The sequence below is a fragment of the Bos indicus genome, chromosome 16, assembly GCF_029378745.1.
Source record: "Bos indicus isolate NIAB-ARS_2022 breed Sahiwal x Tharparkar chromosome 16, NIAB-ARS_B.indTharparkar_mat_pri_1.0, whole genome shotgun sequence".
In the NCBI taxonomy this organism is placed as follows: domain Eukaryota; kingdom Metazoa; phylum Chordata; class Mammalia; order Artiodactyla; family Bovidae; genus Bos; species Bos indicus.
The window spans coordinates 40,722,456-40,741,975 of NC_091775.1; the positions used below are offsets into that span (position 1 = coordinate 40,722,456).

Consider the following 19,520-nt stretch of genomic DNA (forward strand, 5'->3'; position numbering starts at 1 on the left):
TATATGAAATTTTATGTCATATAAGGTTAACTATGGAACCTTATGTCAGTCTTCATCACTGTTAAGCTCTGGAAACCAGAGAATGTATCACTTTTTTTGTAAATGAACTTGCATAATTATATATGATTCTATATTTAATACATATTCACTGGTACTAATTCCACTTTTGAGACAACATGGAAACCTGGGGTCTTAATAGTATTCCAGGGATTTTTGGTAAAAGATAGGTAAAGGGCTGAAACACCAAGGAATACATAGCTTGTGTTACTACCTAAGTTTCCCTACATCATTGTTTCCTATTGAAAATACCACCACTTACCTGCTGGCACTTTCCCTTGTCTATAAACCAAGCAGCCACAGACAACACTGCAGAAATGCTTGTACGACCAATAGGCCTTGTCCTGATGATGGCGAGGTTTGGCCCTCTTTTCAACTACCTGTTTTTCTTTAGTATCAACGGCCGTCAGACAGAGAGGAAAACTGTTACTGGTATCGGGAGGCTAATGAAGAAAGAAGAGTGAACATGCATGATGGGTCCCCTTTCCCAGAGTGAACTTTTGTGGACTTTGTCCACAGGCTCTGAACCAGTTTATCATTCAGTCACTCATTCATTTCCATTTTTCACTTTTCTGCGGTGACTCGACAGGTTAAAGATTTCATAAATTCCGAGCTCCTAGCACAGTTATATTCTTCAGAGGACCAAAATACCCTGATGGAGGAGTCTGTGGAGCAGGCTCAGCGCCGGGACGAGATGCTTCGAATGTACCAGGCCCTTAAAGAAGCCCTCGTGGTCATCGGCGACATCAACACAGCCACGACGTTCACACCCGCACCACCACCTGTGGACGACTCCTGGATCCAGCATTCCCGCAGGTAGGAAGATGGTGCCCCCAATGCCAGAGGCCTCCCAGCTTGTCCACAGTCGTTTTCTGAATGTGCTTCCCTAAACCGATACGAAGAAGAAGAAGTGAAATCGCTCAGTCATGTCCGACTCTTTGCGACCCCATGGACACCAGGCTCCTCCGTCCGTGGGATTTTCTAGGCAAGAGTACTGAAATGGGTTGCCATTTCCTTCTCCAGGGAATCTTCCCAACCCAGGGATCGAACCTAGGTCTCCTGCATTGTAGACAGACGCTTTACCGTCTGAGCCACCAGGGAAGTCCAATATGAACCTAAAGCAAAAAGAGGAAAAGGATTATTTAAGTTCAGGAGGGATAGAGAGAGTCAGATAGTCTCAGCTCCTTTCAAAAACAAGCACAATATACCTGGACAATGGCATGTTATACAGCCATTAAAAAGAATAAGTACTGAAGTAAAAAGACAGTCCAGTTAATGTGAAGCTTAAAAAAAAATTTAAATTATAGAATGTTGTATGCAAAAAAGCAATTTATGCATATATATATATATATATGTATATATATGAGAGAGAGAAGATAATATAGAATATAGATAAAAAGGATACCCAGGAAAAGATACTGGTTGTCTCCACAGAGGAAGGGGTGGGGAAGGAAACTTCCTTTCACCTTTTACCCTTTTATAATATCCCTAATGTGTATCTGAGTTAGTCAGATGATACTTTTTTAAACATAGTCAATTATAACATATTTTTAAGGATGACTTCTGATGGAAAGGAGGATGAGCAAACTGATGTCTCTCTCTGTCCCCAGGTCCCCCCCTCCAAGCCCCACCACCCAGAGGAGGCCGACGCTGAGCGCACCTCTCCCACGACCGACGTCCGGCCGGGGACCTGCACCCGCCATCCCCTCCCCGGGACCCCACTCAGGGGCGCCGCCAGTGCCATTCCGGCCGGGCCCATTACCTCCTTTCCCCAACAGCAGTGACTCGTTCGGGGCGCCTCCGCAGGTTCCGTCTCGGCCCACTAGGGCCCCTCCCAGCGTCCCGAGGTGAGTGTTCTGCACGCGGCCGAAGTAGGGGGGTCGCGGGGTGGGATGCTCGTGGGTTCTCTTCTCATAGCGTGACAGACAAAATTGATTTGGAAAAGAAAAGGGCAGAGATACTGTCCTACATGTTTGCTGTATCCCCTCCCCCAGGAGAGGAATCATAGGAAGATTGCTGAGCCCACGACTCCATTTAGAAACCAATATATGAACTACACTCTCCTTTCTCTACTGGCACAAACTAAATGAACCACAGAAACTTAGGTCCAGATGAATGATGTTTTGGCAGCTATTTGTAGGATTTGACAGAGAACTTTGAAGTGAAAGAGCCAGTGGCTGGTTTGCTGCAAGCTGTGTGCACCCTAGGTCACCAGAGCATCACAAGCTAAGGCCTAGCCTCTTCTATTACCAGAGGAATTCTATAAAACCACTGACTTCAAGGAATATTATCCATCTGCCCTCCGAACTTTGACCCTTAAACCCAATGTCACTAACTTTAATGTAGGCTGAGTAAAAATCTGGCTGATTCATCTGCAATTGTTTTTTAACACAGACATATGACTGCTGTGTGCGGTCACTGACAATAAATAGAACAATGTACATTTGAATAATACATTCTGGCATTTATAAGCAGATTTTCAGGCTTAATTGTGAAACAAAATAGCTAATAAATAACTGAAACTTGAAATCATGTATACCACATATAGTTGAAACTATAGTCTCACCTTCATACATTTACAGTCAATATATTAATTAGAGATTTTGAAAATAGAGAGAATTAGGGTTTTGTTTTTTTTTCCAACATCAGAAATTTAAAAAGGAAAGAAAATAGCCCATAGAGAAAGCTAGTTTTTTCAAAGTTCAATTCAGAGGATTAAAATATTTGTATACTCCATGAAGGAAAACCTTACTATGCTTGTACTGTCAAAAGAGAAGTGCTTTCTGCCTACCCATGAAGTCTGAGTCACCTCACCCTCTGATTACAGTGCTTACATTTATTTCAATCTTCAGGGCTGTTGGGTGTAATGAAGAGAAGAAGGGTATCCTAAACCACCAAACAAAGGGAGGTGTAGAGGAATAGAAGGGAAGTGAAATCAGAAGATTTGATTTGCCACAGGTCTTGGGAAACTCAGACTGAGCCATGAGTTCCTCATCTATGAAGTAAAGACTCACCAAGTTTGTTGCTCAAATCATATGAGATGGGATATTTGAAAAAGTCTCATTAACTGTAAATCACAGTGGATGTTATTGCCATCACCATTGTGGTCCCCATCAGAGAGGATATGTGTACTCTCAAACCAGGTTTTTTTTCCTCTAACCTCAGAAAATTGGATTTATAATTTACTTGGAACTGAGCTTAATTCTAGTATTAATAATAAAAATGATAATATTTATTGAGCTCTCAATGTTTGCTTTGCGTGCGTGCGTGCTCAGTCGCTTTAGTCGTGTCTGCCTCTGGTGGCTCAGTCAGTAAAGAATATGCCTGAAATGCAGGAGGCCCAGGTTTGATCCCTGGGTTGAGAAGACCCACTAAAGAAGGAAATGGCAACCCGCTCCAGTATTCTTGCCTGGGAAATCCCATGCATGGAGGGGCCCAGTGGGTTACAGTCCGTAGGGTCACAAAAGAGTCGGACACAACTTAGTGACTAAATCACCACCACCAAAATGTATGCTAGGCGCTGTCCTGAGAGTTTTGCAGGTATATTTTTGTTGAATGCTCACAACAACCCCACGAGTTAGGTGATTGTCCATTTTACAGACTAGATGCAGAGGTTAAGCTGTTTGCCCAAGGCACTCAACCAGGCCCTAACAGAGTTGGGCTTCAACACCAAGCAGTCTGACTCCAAAACTGTCTCGTAACCATAATGTCAGGATTTCTCCATCTCAGCGCTACTGACGTTTTTGTTGTGTGGGTCATGCTGTGCATTTTAGGACGTTTAGCAGCATCCTGGCCTCTACCCACCGGATGTCAGTTGCACTCACCGAGTTGTCACCACTGAAAATGTTTCCAGACATTGTCACTGGTTTGGGGGAGTTAATCTTCCTCCCCTTGAGAACTTCTGTACTGCAGCATTCAAAAGACCGTCCCTTCCATGTAATTAAGCATAAAGGTCAGCGCTGAGCCTCACTTATAAGCAAAATTAAATTATTATTTTAGGAAACTTAAAATTGACTGGGAAAAGGTCTGCCATTGTGCCAAGAACGTATGGAGGCCATTGGGGGAGGGCTGTTAGAGTCCCACACAGGAGCCTTGAAGTCAGCTATTTTGTCTGTTTAGCTATAAGAAGGAACCAGAGCAACCTGGGGATGCCTGTCTTCAGGAATGAAAGTGCATGTCTTTGCCTGCTCGCTTGGCTGCTTCACCTCTTTGTTTCAGATAAGCTGACTTGCTAATACCCTTCAGAGATACTGCTGAATGCTAAATTGATTTGTTAAGCCAGGTGGAGTTGCCCTTGGTATTTCTGAGCTCACTCACAGAGGGTAGCCGGCAGGAATCAGCCTCCGGAGCCTGAGCTGGAGAGGGAAACCTCCAGGTTTCAGTCGTCTGCACTCGGGAATTTATAGGACAACAGTTGTGTTACTCAAAATTTTTAGGGTATTCTCAAGTTAGAGCCAGACTTAATTTGATCTGGCCTTGCAAAGAGTCTCAAATGTAAAACAGAAATGAGAGTTCTGAGTAAAAGAGGAAAGTTGGTTGTTTTCTGCTGAGCCTTCGAGTTTCAGCGCCAGTTCTGCGCATTGGGAGGGAAATCCCTGGAGGGGCAGGGGGGTGGTCACCTGAGAGAGAGCAAGAAAGACTCTGTCAGGATCCTTATGCCTATTAAAGTTTAGCTTTAGATGGAGAATTCTGACCACATAAAGTCTGTTTTTAATAAAAGCCAGAGCGGGAATCCTACCAAATGTAAGCCAGAAATGAGGTTTAAGATTTCAAAAAAAGAAAGAGAGAGGAAAGGAAAGAGAGACAGAGATAGAAAGAAAGAAAGAAAAAGTTAAAGGAATTCTTGTGGAAACTTCACCTTGTTCTATTTATTTATGTATTCTCTTTTCCCTCCATGACTTGCCTCCATTTTCTCTATTAAAATCTAAAAAACTTGAAATGCCATTATCCATCATCTTCAGAAAACCAACCCTTAGCTTTCCGAGAAGGAAATTTAATTTTTTTCCCCAGTCCTTTGCTTTCTTAAGGGCCCTTTCTCCCCTTTTATCTGAAACCAGAAACTCATAATATGACAAGACAGCACAAGGGGTATCCCGCCAGCTCCCTGTTGGGCTTTAATGTTACAAAGGCAAACACTGAACTTTTAGCAGCAGAGGATTCTGCCATGCACTGTGTGCCCGAGCTTAGTTTTCTTCCGGATAATTCACAGTTTCATTAGCAGGCTATGATCTTCACTTTTAAGAGCATAGATTTATTATGACCCTATTCAGACATAATGAAAGTGCTTACAGTTGTACAGAAACCATGAGTATTCTGGGTGGGTTTTTTTTTTGTTTTTTTTTTTTTAAGTGATTATTATTTTATCTTTCCATTTCAATGTAAAGAAAGAGGAAGGAGAGGGGCTGGTGGAGTCATTTTTGGCCCAGGTTTTCTCAGCTGCTCAAACTGTTCTGGTTTATGTGCATGGAGCCTTTCAGTGAGGGAGCTAGAAATATTGCAAACTACATGCCTGCTTTAATTAATTCCTCCTGAACTAGGGAAGCATTTCTGTCCCAAAGAGGCTCATCAACAGGGATGATTCTACCATTAGAAAGTTGACTGTACACAAATCTGACTTGGGGAACATTTTCTGATGCTAGACGGTTTCGTGTGTCCCCCTCCTCTCTCACCTCCATCAGCTTCTCTGGAGGGGCTGAAACCCAGTTGGAAAACCCCATTTAGTTGTATCCTTGTTTAGCAAGATACTCTTAAACAGACCTCAGTACCTCTTTAGGGGCCCTATTCTTTTACTTGAGGATCCTAATGTCTAGGGCTGATGTAGCTATTTTCAGTTAGAGCTTCTTAAAATTAGCTAATTGGGAATCACAGCCTTTGACATTAACAGAACAAATTAACTGAATCAGAGTGTGTTTTTCCTGGCAACGGTGACTCTGGCATTATTTTATTCATTTGTCTTCTCCCCTTTCCTTGGACTAAGCTATTTTGCAACGGTCAAAAGGGGATAAGGGTGGGAGGAAGGGTCTCTATCCAAGGAAAAGCAAACTTCACTTACCTCATCACCCAGTCTTCTATTTAAAAAAAAAAAAAAACACTTAAAAAAAAAATAGAAGTCCTTTTTTAACCACCCCCTATCACCAAGTCTGATGGTGTCTTTTAAAAATGACACAAGTGAATCAGAGGAGAGGGTTAGCTTTTACTCCAGCTCATTCACATGACAGAAACACAGCATGGATATCAAGAGTGCTGGATAGAAAGAGTCTCTCTCTGGGGAGGCCCATGGTGATACCGGCATCCCTGCCTTGCAGGGACAGCCCTGGAATAGCATTAAGATTACCCCAGGGCCTCCCACTTGCACTCCTTCCATGACTTAGTTTCCCTGACTTTACATGGAGCACCTTGAGAGTCTCCTCACAGCCCCACATTCTCAGTAATTCATGGTTCAACTAACCATAGCAAAAGATACATCAGTTCTTTATGTGAAGAGACAGTCCATGCATGCATGTTCTTTTCTTTACAAAGGTAAAAGCCCTTTGATTCTCTTTAATCTTGTTTTAAATGGTTGACCTTGATGTCTTCTGTACCGTGTCTCTTTTATGCATACATATTTTATGCATTGATTTAACTGACAGATAACACAGAATCCCTTTCACCTAGGGATAAAGCTCCCCTGTTTTGTTTTGTTTTTAGCCAGTTCCCCAAATTTTGAATAAGAGAAAACCTGTGATTCTTATGAGTGTGTCTTTGCATCCCTAATATCAAGGTTTGGTGCCATGAAGGACGAAGCTGCCGAGCCTTGAAGTCGTGGGCTCAGGGTTCACGGACAGTTAAGCAACTTGTGGGACTAGCCTGTGTCTGACTCCTCAGCAGTCATGTTCTGGAAACATCCTGACTTACTCCCTCCTCAACAGCCCTCTAAAAGCATGACTTCTTTTAGCAGCTGAGTGTCTTTGGACGAATGATGAATTCATCTTGTGATTTCTGATTTCAGCCATGAGCTTTCTATTTTCCTCACCATCTTTCTCCTTTAAAGAACAAACAGATAAATTTATGATTAGGTGTATTAATTTTTCAGGGAACAGTTATTATATTTAGCAACTGGATTTAAAAATCAAGCAAGGATTTTTACAAAGTATAATTGCTGAGACTAGAAACACCTTCAAAGCATTGTTTCTGATTCTTAATATTTGAGGCATATTGTGAGGCTACTATGTCACAGAATTTGTTACTGAAACCCCAAATGTAATTAATAATTTGTTGTAGGTTTACCATGAGTTGTCATGATGCTTAATATATTTCCATGAATATAGGAATTTGGCCACAAGATGTTCACTAAAGAAAATATCTTTAATTTTATTTGATCCTCTCTATTAAATATTTCATCAAAATCATTCAAATACCACAGTGATTCTGGTTGTAACATAATAATTCACTAAAGTGGATCAATGGTTAATGTCAAAGGTTTTCTTTCTTCAGGGTCTTGGTTTCATTCTAGTTTGAGTGGAAGTAAATTAGTCTGGTGGTTTCCTTCTTGGGTCTAGCAAACTTGAGTTACTTTACACAAACATCTCCATCCCACCACAGTCCAGACTGACTGGCAGTCTATTTAGGTCAGGCTCAGGAATGTGGGAGCTTTACAGCTGTGTCAAGATAGACTTCAGATTGCCTTTAAATTTTCAATGTGCCCCTTATCTTACTTTTCCAAACATCTGATATTGCAGGAGGGTACAAGAAAAAGGAAAATAAGAAAGGATCTACATGAGACAGTACAAACAACAGAAATGCAGACAGAAAGCAGGGCAATAAATATAACAATAGACCATATACCATCTCAGCCCCATGGTAACTGGCACTGAGTTAACAAAACAACTTCTTCCACGTCTCACAACAAATAATAACAAATAGCTCTGTCATTGTTCTTGTTTGGGGCTGTACATTGCTAAGCTTCAACAATGAAGGGAAAGCCTTTCTGAGTTTCAGGGTAGCCCATCCACCCCTGGTTTCACCTGATCGAGGAAAACAGCCAAGACTGGAGTCTGGCACAAGAGCCATTGTCCGGTGAAAAACGCACAGTCAATAGTTATTATTCGTCCTGTAGCCAGTCAGCAGCCAACTGTCACCAGCTGGAATCTGCTGAATGTTCCTACATACAAGTTGATGTCAGCTGAAAGAAAAGAAAACAATTCTACCCAGTGTAAGCAGACCCACAGTCTTGTAGACGCACACAAGCTAGTACTTCTGTTTCATCACTGCCCTCTTTTGTCTCCCTCACTGTAAGAAAAGAACGGTTTTACGGGGAACGATTTTTCATTTTCAGGCAGTTATGGTCAGATGGCATGTTTTTCAATGACTTCAGAGATTCATGGCACAGCATGATCCATGGCTCTTTCACCTCTAAATTTTCTGTAAGCAGCCAGCTCCAAGAATAAGCTGCTGGATGCTTCTTCCTCCCTCTGATTTATCAGTTACAAGGAAAAAATCAGAAGTGAAATTTAGCTTACTAGAGCCACTTCAGCCAATAAATAGCCAGGAAATTAAACATGAAAATGTAAATGCTGCATTTTTCACTCAGAATATGAATTACATGCCTACCTCCAGTTGTATGAGAGAGGAACTGAGGATTTAACTGAGGGTTTGATGGCTGTTGTCTACTTGTCATAATTTTATTTTATTTTATTGCTGCTTAAATACAGAATTTTTAAATGCCCTACATTGAAACCCTCAGCTTACTGTAGCCAACATCTTGTAACCATTGTCTAGGGGAACCTCTGAATCTAAACATATATTTACACCCTTTAGTTGCCAAATGAAATCCATCTGGCTTACCCAGTGCTGTTTCCAAAAGAATATTACACTTTTAGTCTGGCCAGTATTTTTAAATGTAGAAGAGGAGGTGGGGGGTGGGGGGCGTGTTGGAAAGGCACTGGGTTTATAAGAATCTGCCTGTGTACTGATGCCACATTAACAGTATTTAGATGAAGTTTAAGCTCATGTGGCAACTCTGACCATAAATAGAATTCCTACAGAGGGCAGTGTCGAAAGCCACAAAGAACTGAGGCAGGCTCATCATGGCACAATACTTTCTTTTCTTTCTGGCTAATTTTTAGGCATCAGAGCCACATGGTAGGCAAATCCACAAACAACGAGTGCTCTAATTTCTGAAATTATTTTTTAACCATTCCCATAAACACCAGGAACTGTCCACTCCTGTTCTCCAGCCAAAATTATCAGCTCACATGAATTGTAGAAAGAACACATTCCATCCAAGGACCAGGGGGAAAGATGCATAATCAAAATGGTAAATGGCAAAATTCTCAATTGCTCATGGTCAATGACAAGGCCAGGCCTTCTTGATTTTAATTGCTCAGACACATGGAGAATTCCAAATCTTCATAAAGTCAGCATTTTCCCCCACTGGGATTAAACACTGAAAAATGGGATAATACTGTTGTTGCTGCTGTTATGGGAACCCAGTAAATGTGTAGGTTAATATAAAATTTAGAAGTAAACTTTATCCTTTTTCTGTTTTTGTTTTGTTTTTGAGAAAGAGAGAATAAGGGAAAGACTAGATAACCACCAACTAGATATATCACCACAAGTGAATCCCCAGGCATCAGTGGCAATTTTGAAACCCGAGAGAAAGGAGACCTCAGGTGGCTCTGAATATGATTTGGAAAATAATCTTATTTTACAATCAAATATGCCAGTTGCCTCCACCATGTAAATAGATACCTGTATTAGGTTTCAGATTTTCGTGAGCAGCTTTATCTACATTTCAGTATATTTGACATTCATCTAGCATGAGACTTTTTATGATAAGAGGAGATGGGAAAGCCTTTTTTAAAGATATTTTGCAGCTTAGAGAATCTAAAATGAAATTATTCCACTTGGAAATGGATAATTATGTAAGGTATATTCTGTACCATGTGCATTTTTAAACTTTATATTAGGATTGCTTTTGAAGCCAATTTTAAGAGTGAATGCAGTTTTTCCCTCAAATAAATCTCCTCCTAGTCTCGTGCTCAAGTGTTTTCGCCAGAAAGTCTGCACTCTGCTTTGCCTTTTAGACCACCATTCATGGAGTAAAGCTATAAAAATGAGGAAAACGTCTACTTATTTTTAAAACAACTAGAATTTCTTTTTACTTCTTAGCAGTATTGGAAAGTATTTTAATAACTAAAATAATAAAACTTCATGTGAGGCCAGTGCTACCTTAATTATTGCCTCTTGGGGTGGAAAATTAAGGAAACATTAGTAAATGTGTTAACTAGAGAAACCACTGCAGTAATTTCCCTCCACGTAACTGGGTCTAAAGTCACAATAAATCCATGCTGTACATATCCTTTGAAAGAAAGAAAAGTTATAGTTTTAGCTGTAATAGTAGTAGTATCAGAACTCTCAGGACTGAAATTAATGGACCATAAAAATCCCTGCAATTCATCAGCGGACTTTGATTAACCTACTTAAATGCTCTCCAGTTCAGTTTAGGGATCTGTGATGAGGGTTGTTGATATGATTCCTAGATTTGTTTTAATATTTCGAACACTCTAAACTACCCTATTACCATCTTAATACTCTAAAACTAATAAGTATTTGGAAATTCATTTTGAGGCACCGTATCTTTGAATAAACATGTTGAAATCGTGTTTCTTGCTTTTGCTTAAAACTTTGGTGTGTGATTGATGACATTTTGTAGATTTCCCTCTTTTTTTTTTACTATACTCGCCTCCTTCAACCCAGGACCCTTTCCATTTGATATATAGTGTTTATTCAGTCTTGTGACTGAACAGCACATGAGGCATTCATACCGATAACCACGGTTACTGTGTTGTTCCCTTCCCTGTAGAGCAAGAAGTCTCAGCAAAATATTCTTGAGGGTCACAGGGAATCTTTGCAACTTACAAATACTTTCCCAGTCTCTGTAGACTATTCAGGTTTCTGTCTATATGTTGTTATTTTTATCATTAAAGTTAACCTTTACATTTTTGTCTGTGGATTTCATACCACTTATTAAGGTGCATTTTGAGGTACAAAAATATGGAGCTAGAATGACGAAGGTAGTGCTGACCACTGTCTCCAGTCCGGAAAGCGATGTTAAAGCAGAAAGGCAAGGTTTTAGGACATTTGTCTTTACTGCATTCTCATTGCATTCCTGCTTTGTACTCCCCGTCATTCTGATCCCTTTTGTCTCTAAGTTAGGCACTACACCCAATTATATAGGACGGTCTTCCGTTGGTTACTTCTGTCGGACACCTGCCTTCTAGCTGTGTTTGGCAGGCCCGCCAGATGAGGTAATAATCAGAAGAAAATGTTCTGGTTTTTTGGCCCCATCCACGTACAAGATTATTCAAAACAGTTTTCTGTGAGTGAGAACAGAGATGCTTTGAGATCCGTTGGTCTAACATTCTGTGGGGGTGTGAAGGAACAAAACTGTAAACTTTTTTGATCCCTTCTAGAAGAGTGGAAATATAAATTACATCTGCCTTTGCCCATCCTCTCAGTGATGGTTACAGACAGATATATGTAGAAATGAGAGCCTCTTATTTGTAAACATTCTAGCTTTGCTCTCCCTAGCCGTCTTCTTGAGCACAGCTCCCATGGTCATTACAGCAGTGTTTTCCTAAAAGCATATTTTGTGAACTATTTCTCCAAGATGATGGCAGTTTTTTGTAAGACAGATGCCTAAAAGACATATGGTTTTCATAGATTTTTCCGTCTAGACTAGCTTTATTTAGTGACTTTTGGCCTGAATTGGTCTAGTTAAAGTTTCTGTAGGAGCGAGTATAAAATTTTTAAATGTGGGCATACCATTAAGGTGTAAAACAAAAAGTTTGACTTCTTATTGGCGAACGATTAGAAGGGATTGGTTGAAAATTTCCTTCAGGTTAAGTAATTGTGATCATACTGTGCACCCACTTGTCTATCCCTCTCCCACAACACTGTCCAGAATGGAAAGGCTTACCCCTAAAATCCGGTAACTGTTAAATTCATATACTTCTCACTGTTTTCCTGAGTAAATTCTTTGTATTCCAGTTGATGTGTGTGAGTGTGTTAGAAAGCTGTAATTCTTTCTGCAGACTCTTTACATGGCCCAGGGGACTTATGATTCCTTGCCCTTTTAGCACCAGTTTTTACAAACACAGCATTTCTCTCATTTTAAAAAAAGCGTCCAACAAGCCACAGAGTAAAGGAGAAGAACATTCAGGAGTTTTTGTAGTGCCTTCAAACGCCGATGAAGATTTCATTTTAAAATGGCAGTTTTTGAGCCAGCGTCAGAAGACTCATTTAGAAACAATATGATACTTCAAGAGGAAAAGAATAATTTCTACACTTGCCTAGAAATCAACCTTTTGCTCCCTGACACCACAGATCCGTGCCCAGTTTAACTGCATCAGAACACGGAGACTTGTGGAAGGGAGAAAATGTGGGCCATTCTGTCTTCGCACTGAGCATTTAATTGGACTCCGTTACATATTTGTTCACTGACATGGCAGCTTGCAAAGCACACCACCTCTCTGTTTTTCTGTTTGCTTTCAGTGTTTTTGTTTTTCAAGCTTGAACTCTAAAGCATGTTAGAGCTCCTCCTGCTGGAATTTTTTTTAATCACTGGGATTCTAATTAGTAAACTGTACTTCGTCTCCATTTTTTCCTCTCGGATTGATACATGACCAGAAAAATACCATGTGGTGCGTTTAAAACTGGCTTTTTAATTCACTAGGTTTCACAATCAGGCAAAAATGAAACCTTGGTATAACATAAATCTTCTCTAAATCTTCAGATTCCTCATGCTCAGTTTTTGTTGTTGTTACAAAAATAAGAGGAATTGGAAAGTTAACTTTTGCATCTATATTTCTCAGTACACATTTACCCCCTTTGAGGTCAGGCCCCAAGTCGGATACTCATGCCCAGAAGGTTCTTGCTGTCAGAAAGGAGAAAAGGTCTTCCCCACCTTTCCAATGCAGAAGTGAATTTTACAGTTTCATAGAGAGATCCAGTGTTGCCTTTTTCCTCCCCATCCTTGTTTCTTTTCATTTCTTCTCCCTGACTTGAGGTGACAAAGCAGTGTACATCTCAGAAGTAAAAGTTCGCCTCTCCCAGTAGCTGGTCCTTAGCACCTCCTTCCCAACCTCTCCTCCTTCCCCCAAATGTCTGAATTGGCCAACCCCCTCCCCTGGTGCCTGGTGTGGGAGTGAGGGGAAGGGCAGGGAAAAGAGGACAGAAGACCGTGAAGAGGGTTAGAAATAGCTTTGCCCCAGCTACCATCAGTGGGACTAGGTTTCTGCATCCATGCATGTAAGTTCTTAGATCTCTTTGGGGATTTCTTGAAAGAGAGAAAGAGGTAGAGAGGGAGACAGAAGGAAGGGAAAGAAGAGGAGAAAGAGACAAAGAGAGAAAAAAGTCCTCAGAGGGGACACTGCCTAACTTCATTCAATAACCATGTGCGTGTGAATCTTTCAAAACCACCTCCTTTGTCTCTGTGTAGTTTTCTCATCACTATATTCCTCTGACCTTCTGTTTCTTTGCAAACCTTTTAGTCTTTTTCTCTACCCAGCTTCTCTGTTGTCAGTGATATAGTACAGAAACTAAAATATAAAAAGGTCAGAAGTAATGCTTTTTAGGAATCATATTTTAAAACAAAAAACCCTTAAAAACTTTGCTTTGTGAATTAGGACTTGGATTAAAACAAGTAGTTTTGCCACTTGTGATAAAATGTGAGACATTTGATTTCTCAAGCTGACAGTACTTTTTCTAGCTTTTTTACCCCCTTCATACGAACTATCTCCTATCCCTGGAATGCCGGCACCCTCAACTTTTTCTGTTTTCTTCAAGCCCTTTTAACACCCCAACCTCTTTCCAACTCCAGTCTAAGACTCCAGGTATCCCTGAAACGCTTGAGGCATAATCCTGTCGTTGCACTTACCCAGCTGTGACACTGTTTACTTGTCTCTCTTCCCAGCTGGACTAGAGATTCCTGGGCAGTGACTGTCTCTATTTCTGCACCCCTAACGCTTTATACAGTCCCTAGCACATAAACAGGGCTTATTGAGTGAATGAAAGAAAACAAAATGAGTTGATATACAATGTTTAATCAAAGTTTATTTTCAGAATTAGCCCAATCTTTAGTGTATTTTAAGAAATGATTTAAATGCACACTTTCTCTCTTGTTCTTGTGCTATTCCTTCTGTGCTAAAACCTTGCCTGGCTAATTCTTTTTACAAATCATAAACTGAGTGGAGTTCATGTAGGCATATAATCCCTTAAGCTGCCTTTTTACTGCAACCACAGAAGTGGATTTATCTGTACCATCCTTATGGGTGGAACCCAAGTCAGACGTTTAAAATAAAGTGAAAGAAGTGTGGCAAGGTGGATTATATAACCAGTTATCTCAGAGACTAATTTATACAGTATATTATATGTTTGCATCTTCAAATAAAAATTACAGACTGTTTTTCCCCTTATGTTGTTATTTCAAAGTTCATCAGTTGATTCATACTTTCCCAATGACATACATTTAAAAATCATGGGTTCATTTTCACAGGGGAAAGAAATGCTGGCTCTAAAATGTAGCAAGAGTCATATTAGAGAATTTCTCTTGAATCCTTTAAATGTACTCCAACTTCTCTGTTGTTTCCAACATCTACTGTAAACTATTCTTGGACAGTACTGGCTCACTCTGTACCAAAGCTAAAAGAGCCAAAAATATGCTGGATAGCATCCTATAGTGTTTTTGACAGTTACAAAATATTATCTTCCATGTGGACAAAATCATGACTGTTCATAGCATTTTTCTGAACTTTGCCTTGGACTTTTTAGATATCCAAAACCTGTTTTTTTAATAAATGCTCAAATTAAGAAGCAAAGCACAATGCTGTGTTGAAATTTAAAAACACTGTGTCCCACAATCTGTTCTCTTAGAGCAGACATTAGCAAGAGGAAGTCCTGGGTCATAGTTAGCTGCCTTTCCATTTCACCTGGAGGTGTGCTCCTGTCTGATTTATTCCTGGGCATGTTCACTTATTCATGTCCTTGAATTCCTGCTTGAGACACTGCCCCCTACAGGTGCTATGAAAGGCTGCAAGCAGGATAAGGCGTAATCTCAGGTCATGGGAAGTTTATAATGTTGTTCAGATGATAAACTATGTATACATGCCTTAAACTTTGAAAAATGATGCAAGGATTAAGTTATTCAAGAGGGTCATGGAGAAGTAAGGCATTTCAGTTCCTGGGAAGGAGAAACTATGGGCATCCCCCATTTAGCTGACTCAGACGCCACCAGAGCCATTTTTGCCTGAAGCCACTTGGGAACCAAGCACAGCAGAGTCCATTGTGGGAGGCATGCGTCACCATTTTAGAAAGTTCAGAAGCAGTTTTTGCTTTTGTTCTCTAAGAAATTCATGCTATGTAGCCCTCAAAAAGGAGAGATACTTTACTTCTTGTGCTTAGATAGACAAAATCCTTCTTTTTTATCTTTTCATCAATAAGATCAAATGACCCTAAATGCAATTACATGTAAATTAAATTTTAAAACAGTTATATTTTAAGACTTTACCTATATCTAATAAGTAGAACTTATGGTATAAATTGCATATCCTTTTTATGCAAATAACTGTCCTTGTAGGCAAATATAATTAATTCCCCTAAAAGTATCAGTCTTTGATTTTTTTAGAGTTTTTTATTTTTTTAAATTTGGGTCCACCTAACTAATTAGGCTGGGCTTCAGTTGTACCCTTTTCAAAGATGACAATTTGGAATAGCATGGTTAGATGTGCTTAGTGTCTGCACCCACTGCCATGTTCATGAGCAAGCTTCTCTAAACAAGTAGTTATTCTTCTGGTGATGACTAACAAAAAAAACTACTGTGGTATAATATCTCAGTCTTTACAAAATAAACCTAAAACCAATTTGACCCATGCTTGAATCTGATTTCCAAAGGTATCAAAGAATTTCCACAACCATTTCTTCATCTTTCTTAAGATAGTTTTTCCCAGCACTTTCTCTTTTTTACTCTGACTTCATCTGGCAAGTGAAATGAATTGCTAAGAAAGCAAGGACAAAATCATTTATTATGTCTTCAGACAGTTTTCAAAGCATGGGACCAGCAGCATTAGCATAATCTAGGAACTTACTAGAAATGTCTCACCCCTATAGAAAGTCTGTGGGACCTAGAAACCTCTGTTTTAGCAAACCCTCCAGGGAGTTCTGATGTACAGTCTAATTTCAGAGACATACCCTTAGAACATGCCCATGTGACTGCCCTATAGAAAAAATGCCGGCCTGGGAGTCCTGATATTTTGGTTTAAGTAAGGAAAGGATGGAGCCTGAGCTACATAGGCCTAGGCTGGCTCACAAACTTATCAGATAGATAAATCTCACTTTGCATCCTGAAGAGAAATACAGGCAGGGGCAGAAAGACCAAGCCATGTCAGTAATTGGTGTTACGATGCACCCCTGTTAAGATCAGTCACGCATTGTGAATACTCAGAACCAGCTAACCCAGAGAAGAGCAAATGAAGATTTAGTTCTCCCATTCTTAGAAAAGAATCAAATGAGACAATCAGAGAATTGATTCATTCTTCTCTCTTATTAGTGTAGCCAGTTTCTCCCCCACCATGCCACCCACCCCTTATGAACATTCGACTTTCTTACAAAATTTGTCATTGTCCAAAATAATGCACCCAGCCCATCCCTGCAGCTACAAATGCAACTTGAAGTATTACATCTTTCCCTTTGATTTGGAAGCAGAAACATGGCTCTTCTATCGTAACCATAAACCGCCCACACACCACACAGTGTTTCAATAAACACTAAGTGATGCAAGATGCTCCATTTCAATATAATGGGTAATTTAATGAAGCCCATCTCTGTGCAAAGTAATGGAGAAAAATCTGGTACAAAACAAATAACTCTGCTTGGCCCAAAACAAACTGTCTTATGAGGTGAATATCTTTGGAAACTCTTTGAATGGTTAGGAACTGGACCAATGAAATGAACTTTAACAGTAAACCTTAAATGTTTTTCTGGTGTTGAAGTTGGCAAACATCTTAGCATTACTTATTAAGAAAATTCACACTGAACAACTTGATGCTCCTCTTAGATTGTTTCCCTTACTAGATTATCAAGGGGTTATTGTTTAGAAATAAAATGGTGCTTATTTCTTCCAGAAGGCTTGACCAGCTCTTCAGGATTTTTAATTACTAAGTACATGTATGAGTTATTTTAACTTAAAACTAGGCATATTTTAAAGATGTCATAATTTTTTTAAGAGACCATGATGGAAATTTGATCTTTCTTCTTTTTCAATCATTAATTCACCACACAGGGTGCAGTGCCTATTTAGTGCCCTAGGGACTCCCTTAAAGTGCTCGTAATGGATAGGTTCTGCTGATTTATTTATTTGAAAAAAAAAAAATAGCATGAGCCAAAGACAAAGCTGAATTCTGGGATATGGTGATGAACAAGACAAACAAAAGACCTGGCACATAACAGAAAGTTGTATTTTTTTAGTTTCCTGCCTTGCCTTCTTTCTGCAATTGCCTATTATCGTTGACTTTGTCTCGTTGCATCAACACAGCCCAAAGATTGGAGAGGAGATTAAGGAGAGGTTGCTGTGCCATCAGAGTATTTCAATCTTTCTATTCTCTGTCTCTATCATTGAGTCCATCCCTTCCACCTCCCCACTTAATTTCTAGTTTCTTTAACCCCATTATAGACCTACATTCTCCTATGATTTTCAAATTTTATATGCCATGATTAAAATCATATTTGCCCCTGCTTTAACCACACTATTGTATTTTCAAGCTCTGAGCCTGAATTACAAAATTTTGCCTCATTTTTTCCACTTAAAATGGGGTGCTGTAGTAAAACCACTTGCATACTTGTTTTAGCCCATTTGTATTCCACTATGAATAGATTTGAGTTTTTAAAAATTATGGAGCATAATACAGACCACATAGTACATGCTCAATAAATTATACATGCAGTGCATAACTGGAAAGCATGTTACAGATCATCTAGTCTGAGTCTCCTGTGTCATAGATGAGAACACTAAGGCTTAGAGAAGTTTAGTGACTAATGATTACACAAATTGGCAGTTGGAGCTAAAATACACATCTTTCAACTTCTGTGTAAACGTGCTGTCTCAAATATAAACCTCTGACAAATGCTTCAAAAAAAGTTGCATTTCTGGCCTCGCTGGACCCACTCTCCTTGAGCTAGTCTATACTCTAGCCTGTCTGAACATCTTTGTGTAGGTACTTTTCAGTCATTCACTTGTTTGTCTGCTATTTAATAAATATTTATTCACTGTCTTCTAATCACATTATACTGAATACTGAATATATGTAATAAATACAGAATATGTGGTCTCTGCACTCAAGAAGTTTGCTGTCTACTGGAGAAAACAGGCCATAAGCTAGTAAATACATAATGGCAAACAGTTAAGTGCTATGAAATGCATAAAACCATGAGGTGGTGAGGAGTGGTGGTTGGAAATTATCCGATGGTCAGGAAGTGCTGGGCTATGACATTTAAGCCAAGAACCAAAGAATCAGAAGAGAACTCAGTTGCATTCCTTTCTGTCTTGGCTACAACACTTAGTCCAAGCTATCACATATGCATGGAACAGTTTCTAGCCCACCATGCTACACTGTATTCTGCCCCTCGCTGCATTTGTCATTTCAAGTCTACTTTTTTCAAATAAAATTGCCTAATTAAGTGCATCCCATTATTGAGCCTTCTGATGGAGTTTTGCTTTTTCAGGTTCAAATTCTGGCCAACTTTCTCACTCCTCCTATAACTGCTAAAATGCTAAGAATATATTTCTATACGTTATGTGACTATCAAACTCCCCGAGGAAGGGCCTGTGATTTAGTATTTATTCCAAACATCTACTAAACAGTTAAGCAGTCAAATATCCTATAGGTAGAGTTTCTAAGAGTCTAAATCCTACACGCCATTGTAGCTGTTGTTTTGGCTTTTTTTTTTTGCTAGAACAGTGATTTATTTTTTTAAAATACCTTAGTATAATGTAAAGATCAGTGGCTATCAAAAGTATTCATAAGTTGTTTCTTCTGGGAGTAACTTTCATTTATTCATTTGTCAAACGTTCAATGAATGAATGACAATCTCTGACCTAGACACCACAAGAAAGTGAAGATGACTAAGACATAGTCCATTTCTGGTCAGTGGCAATAAATATATAAACCTAATTCTAGAAATACATTGGGATGCTAGAGAAGCATCAAGATAGGAAAACGTAGGTCAGAGAAACTTCACCAAGGTGGGTGTGGAGGGAGGAATACAGTTCTAGCAGATAAACAAAAGAATCAGAAGAGAACTCTGATTGAGGACATCATTGAGAGCAGCTCCATGCTAAACACTCTATGAAACACCTCAAGTGGACATGACCTCTGGCTTCTGGCAAGTTCACATCAAAGGAGAAAATGGCTGGGTTCAAAGCCAGGATG

At 39.6% G+C, this 19,520-nt stretch overlaps 1 protein-coding gene across 8 annotated transcripts in view; it reads left to right on the forward strand.

Moving 5' to 3' along the window:
• DNM3 (dynamin 3) overlaps positions 1-19,520 on the forward strand; it is a 646,555-nt gene that overhangs the window by 614,204 nt on the left and 12,831 nt on the right. For 5 of the 8 annotated variants that reach the window (XM_070768173.1, XM_019976685.2, XM_070768169.1 and 2 more), the window contains 2 exons: positions 647-873; positions 1,668-1,904. In XM_070768173.1, coding sequence (XP_070624274.1) covers positions 647-873; positions 1,668-1,904 — 464 coding nt within the window. Of the gene's footprint in view, positions 1-646; positions 874-1,667; positions 1,905-2,909; positions 6,798-6,817; positions 10,701-19,520 lie in introns of those variants that run through there. The other 3 variants (XM_070768172.1, XM_070768174.1, XM_070768170.1) reach the window with 2 other exon arrangements.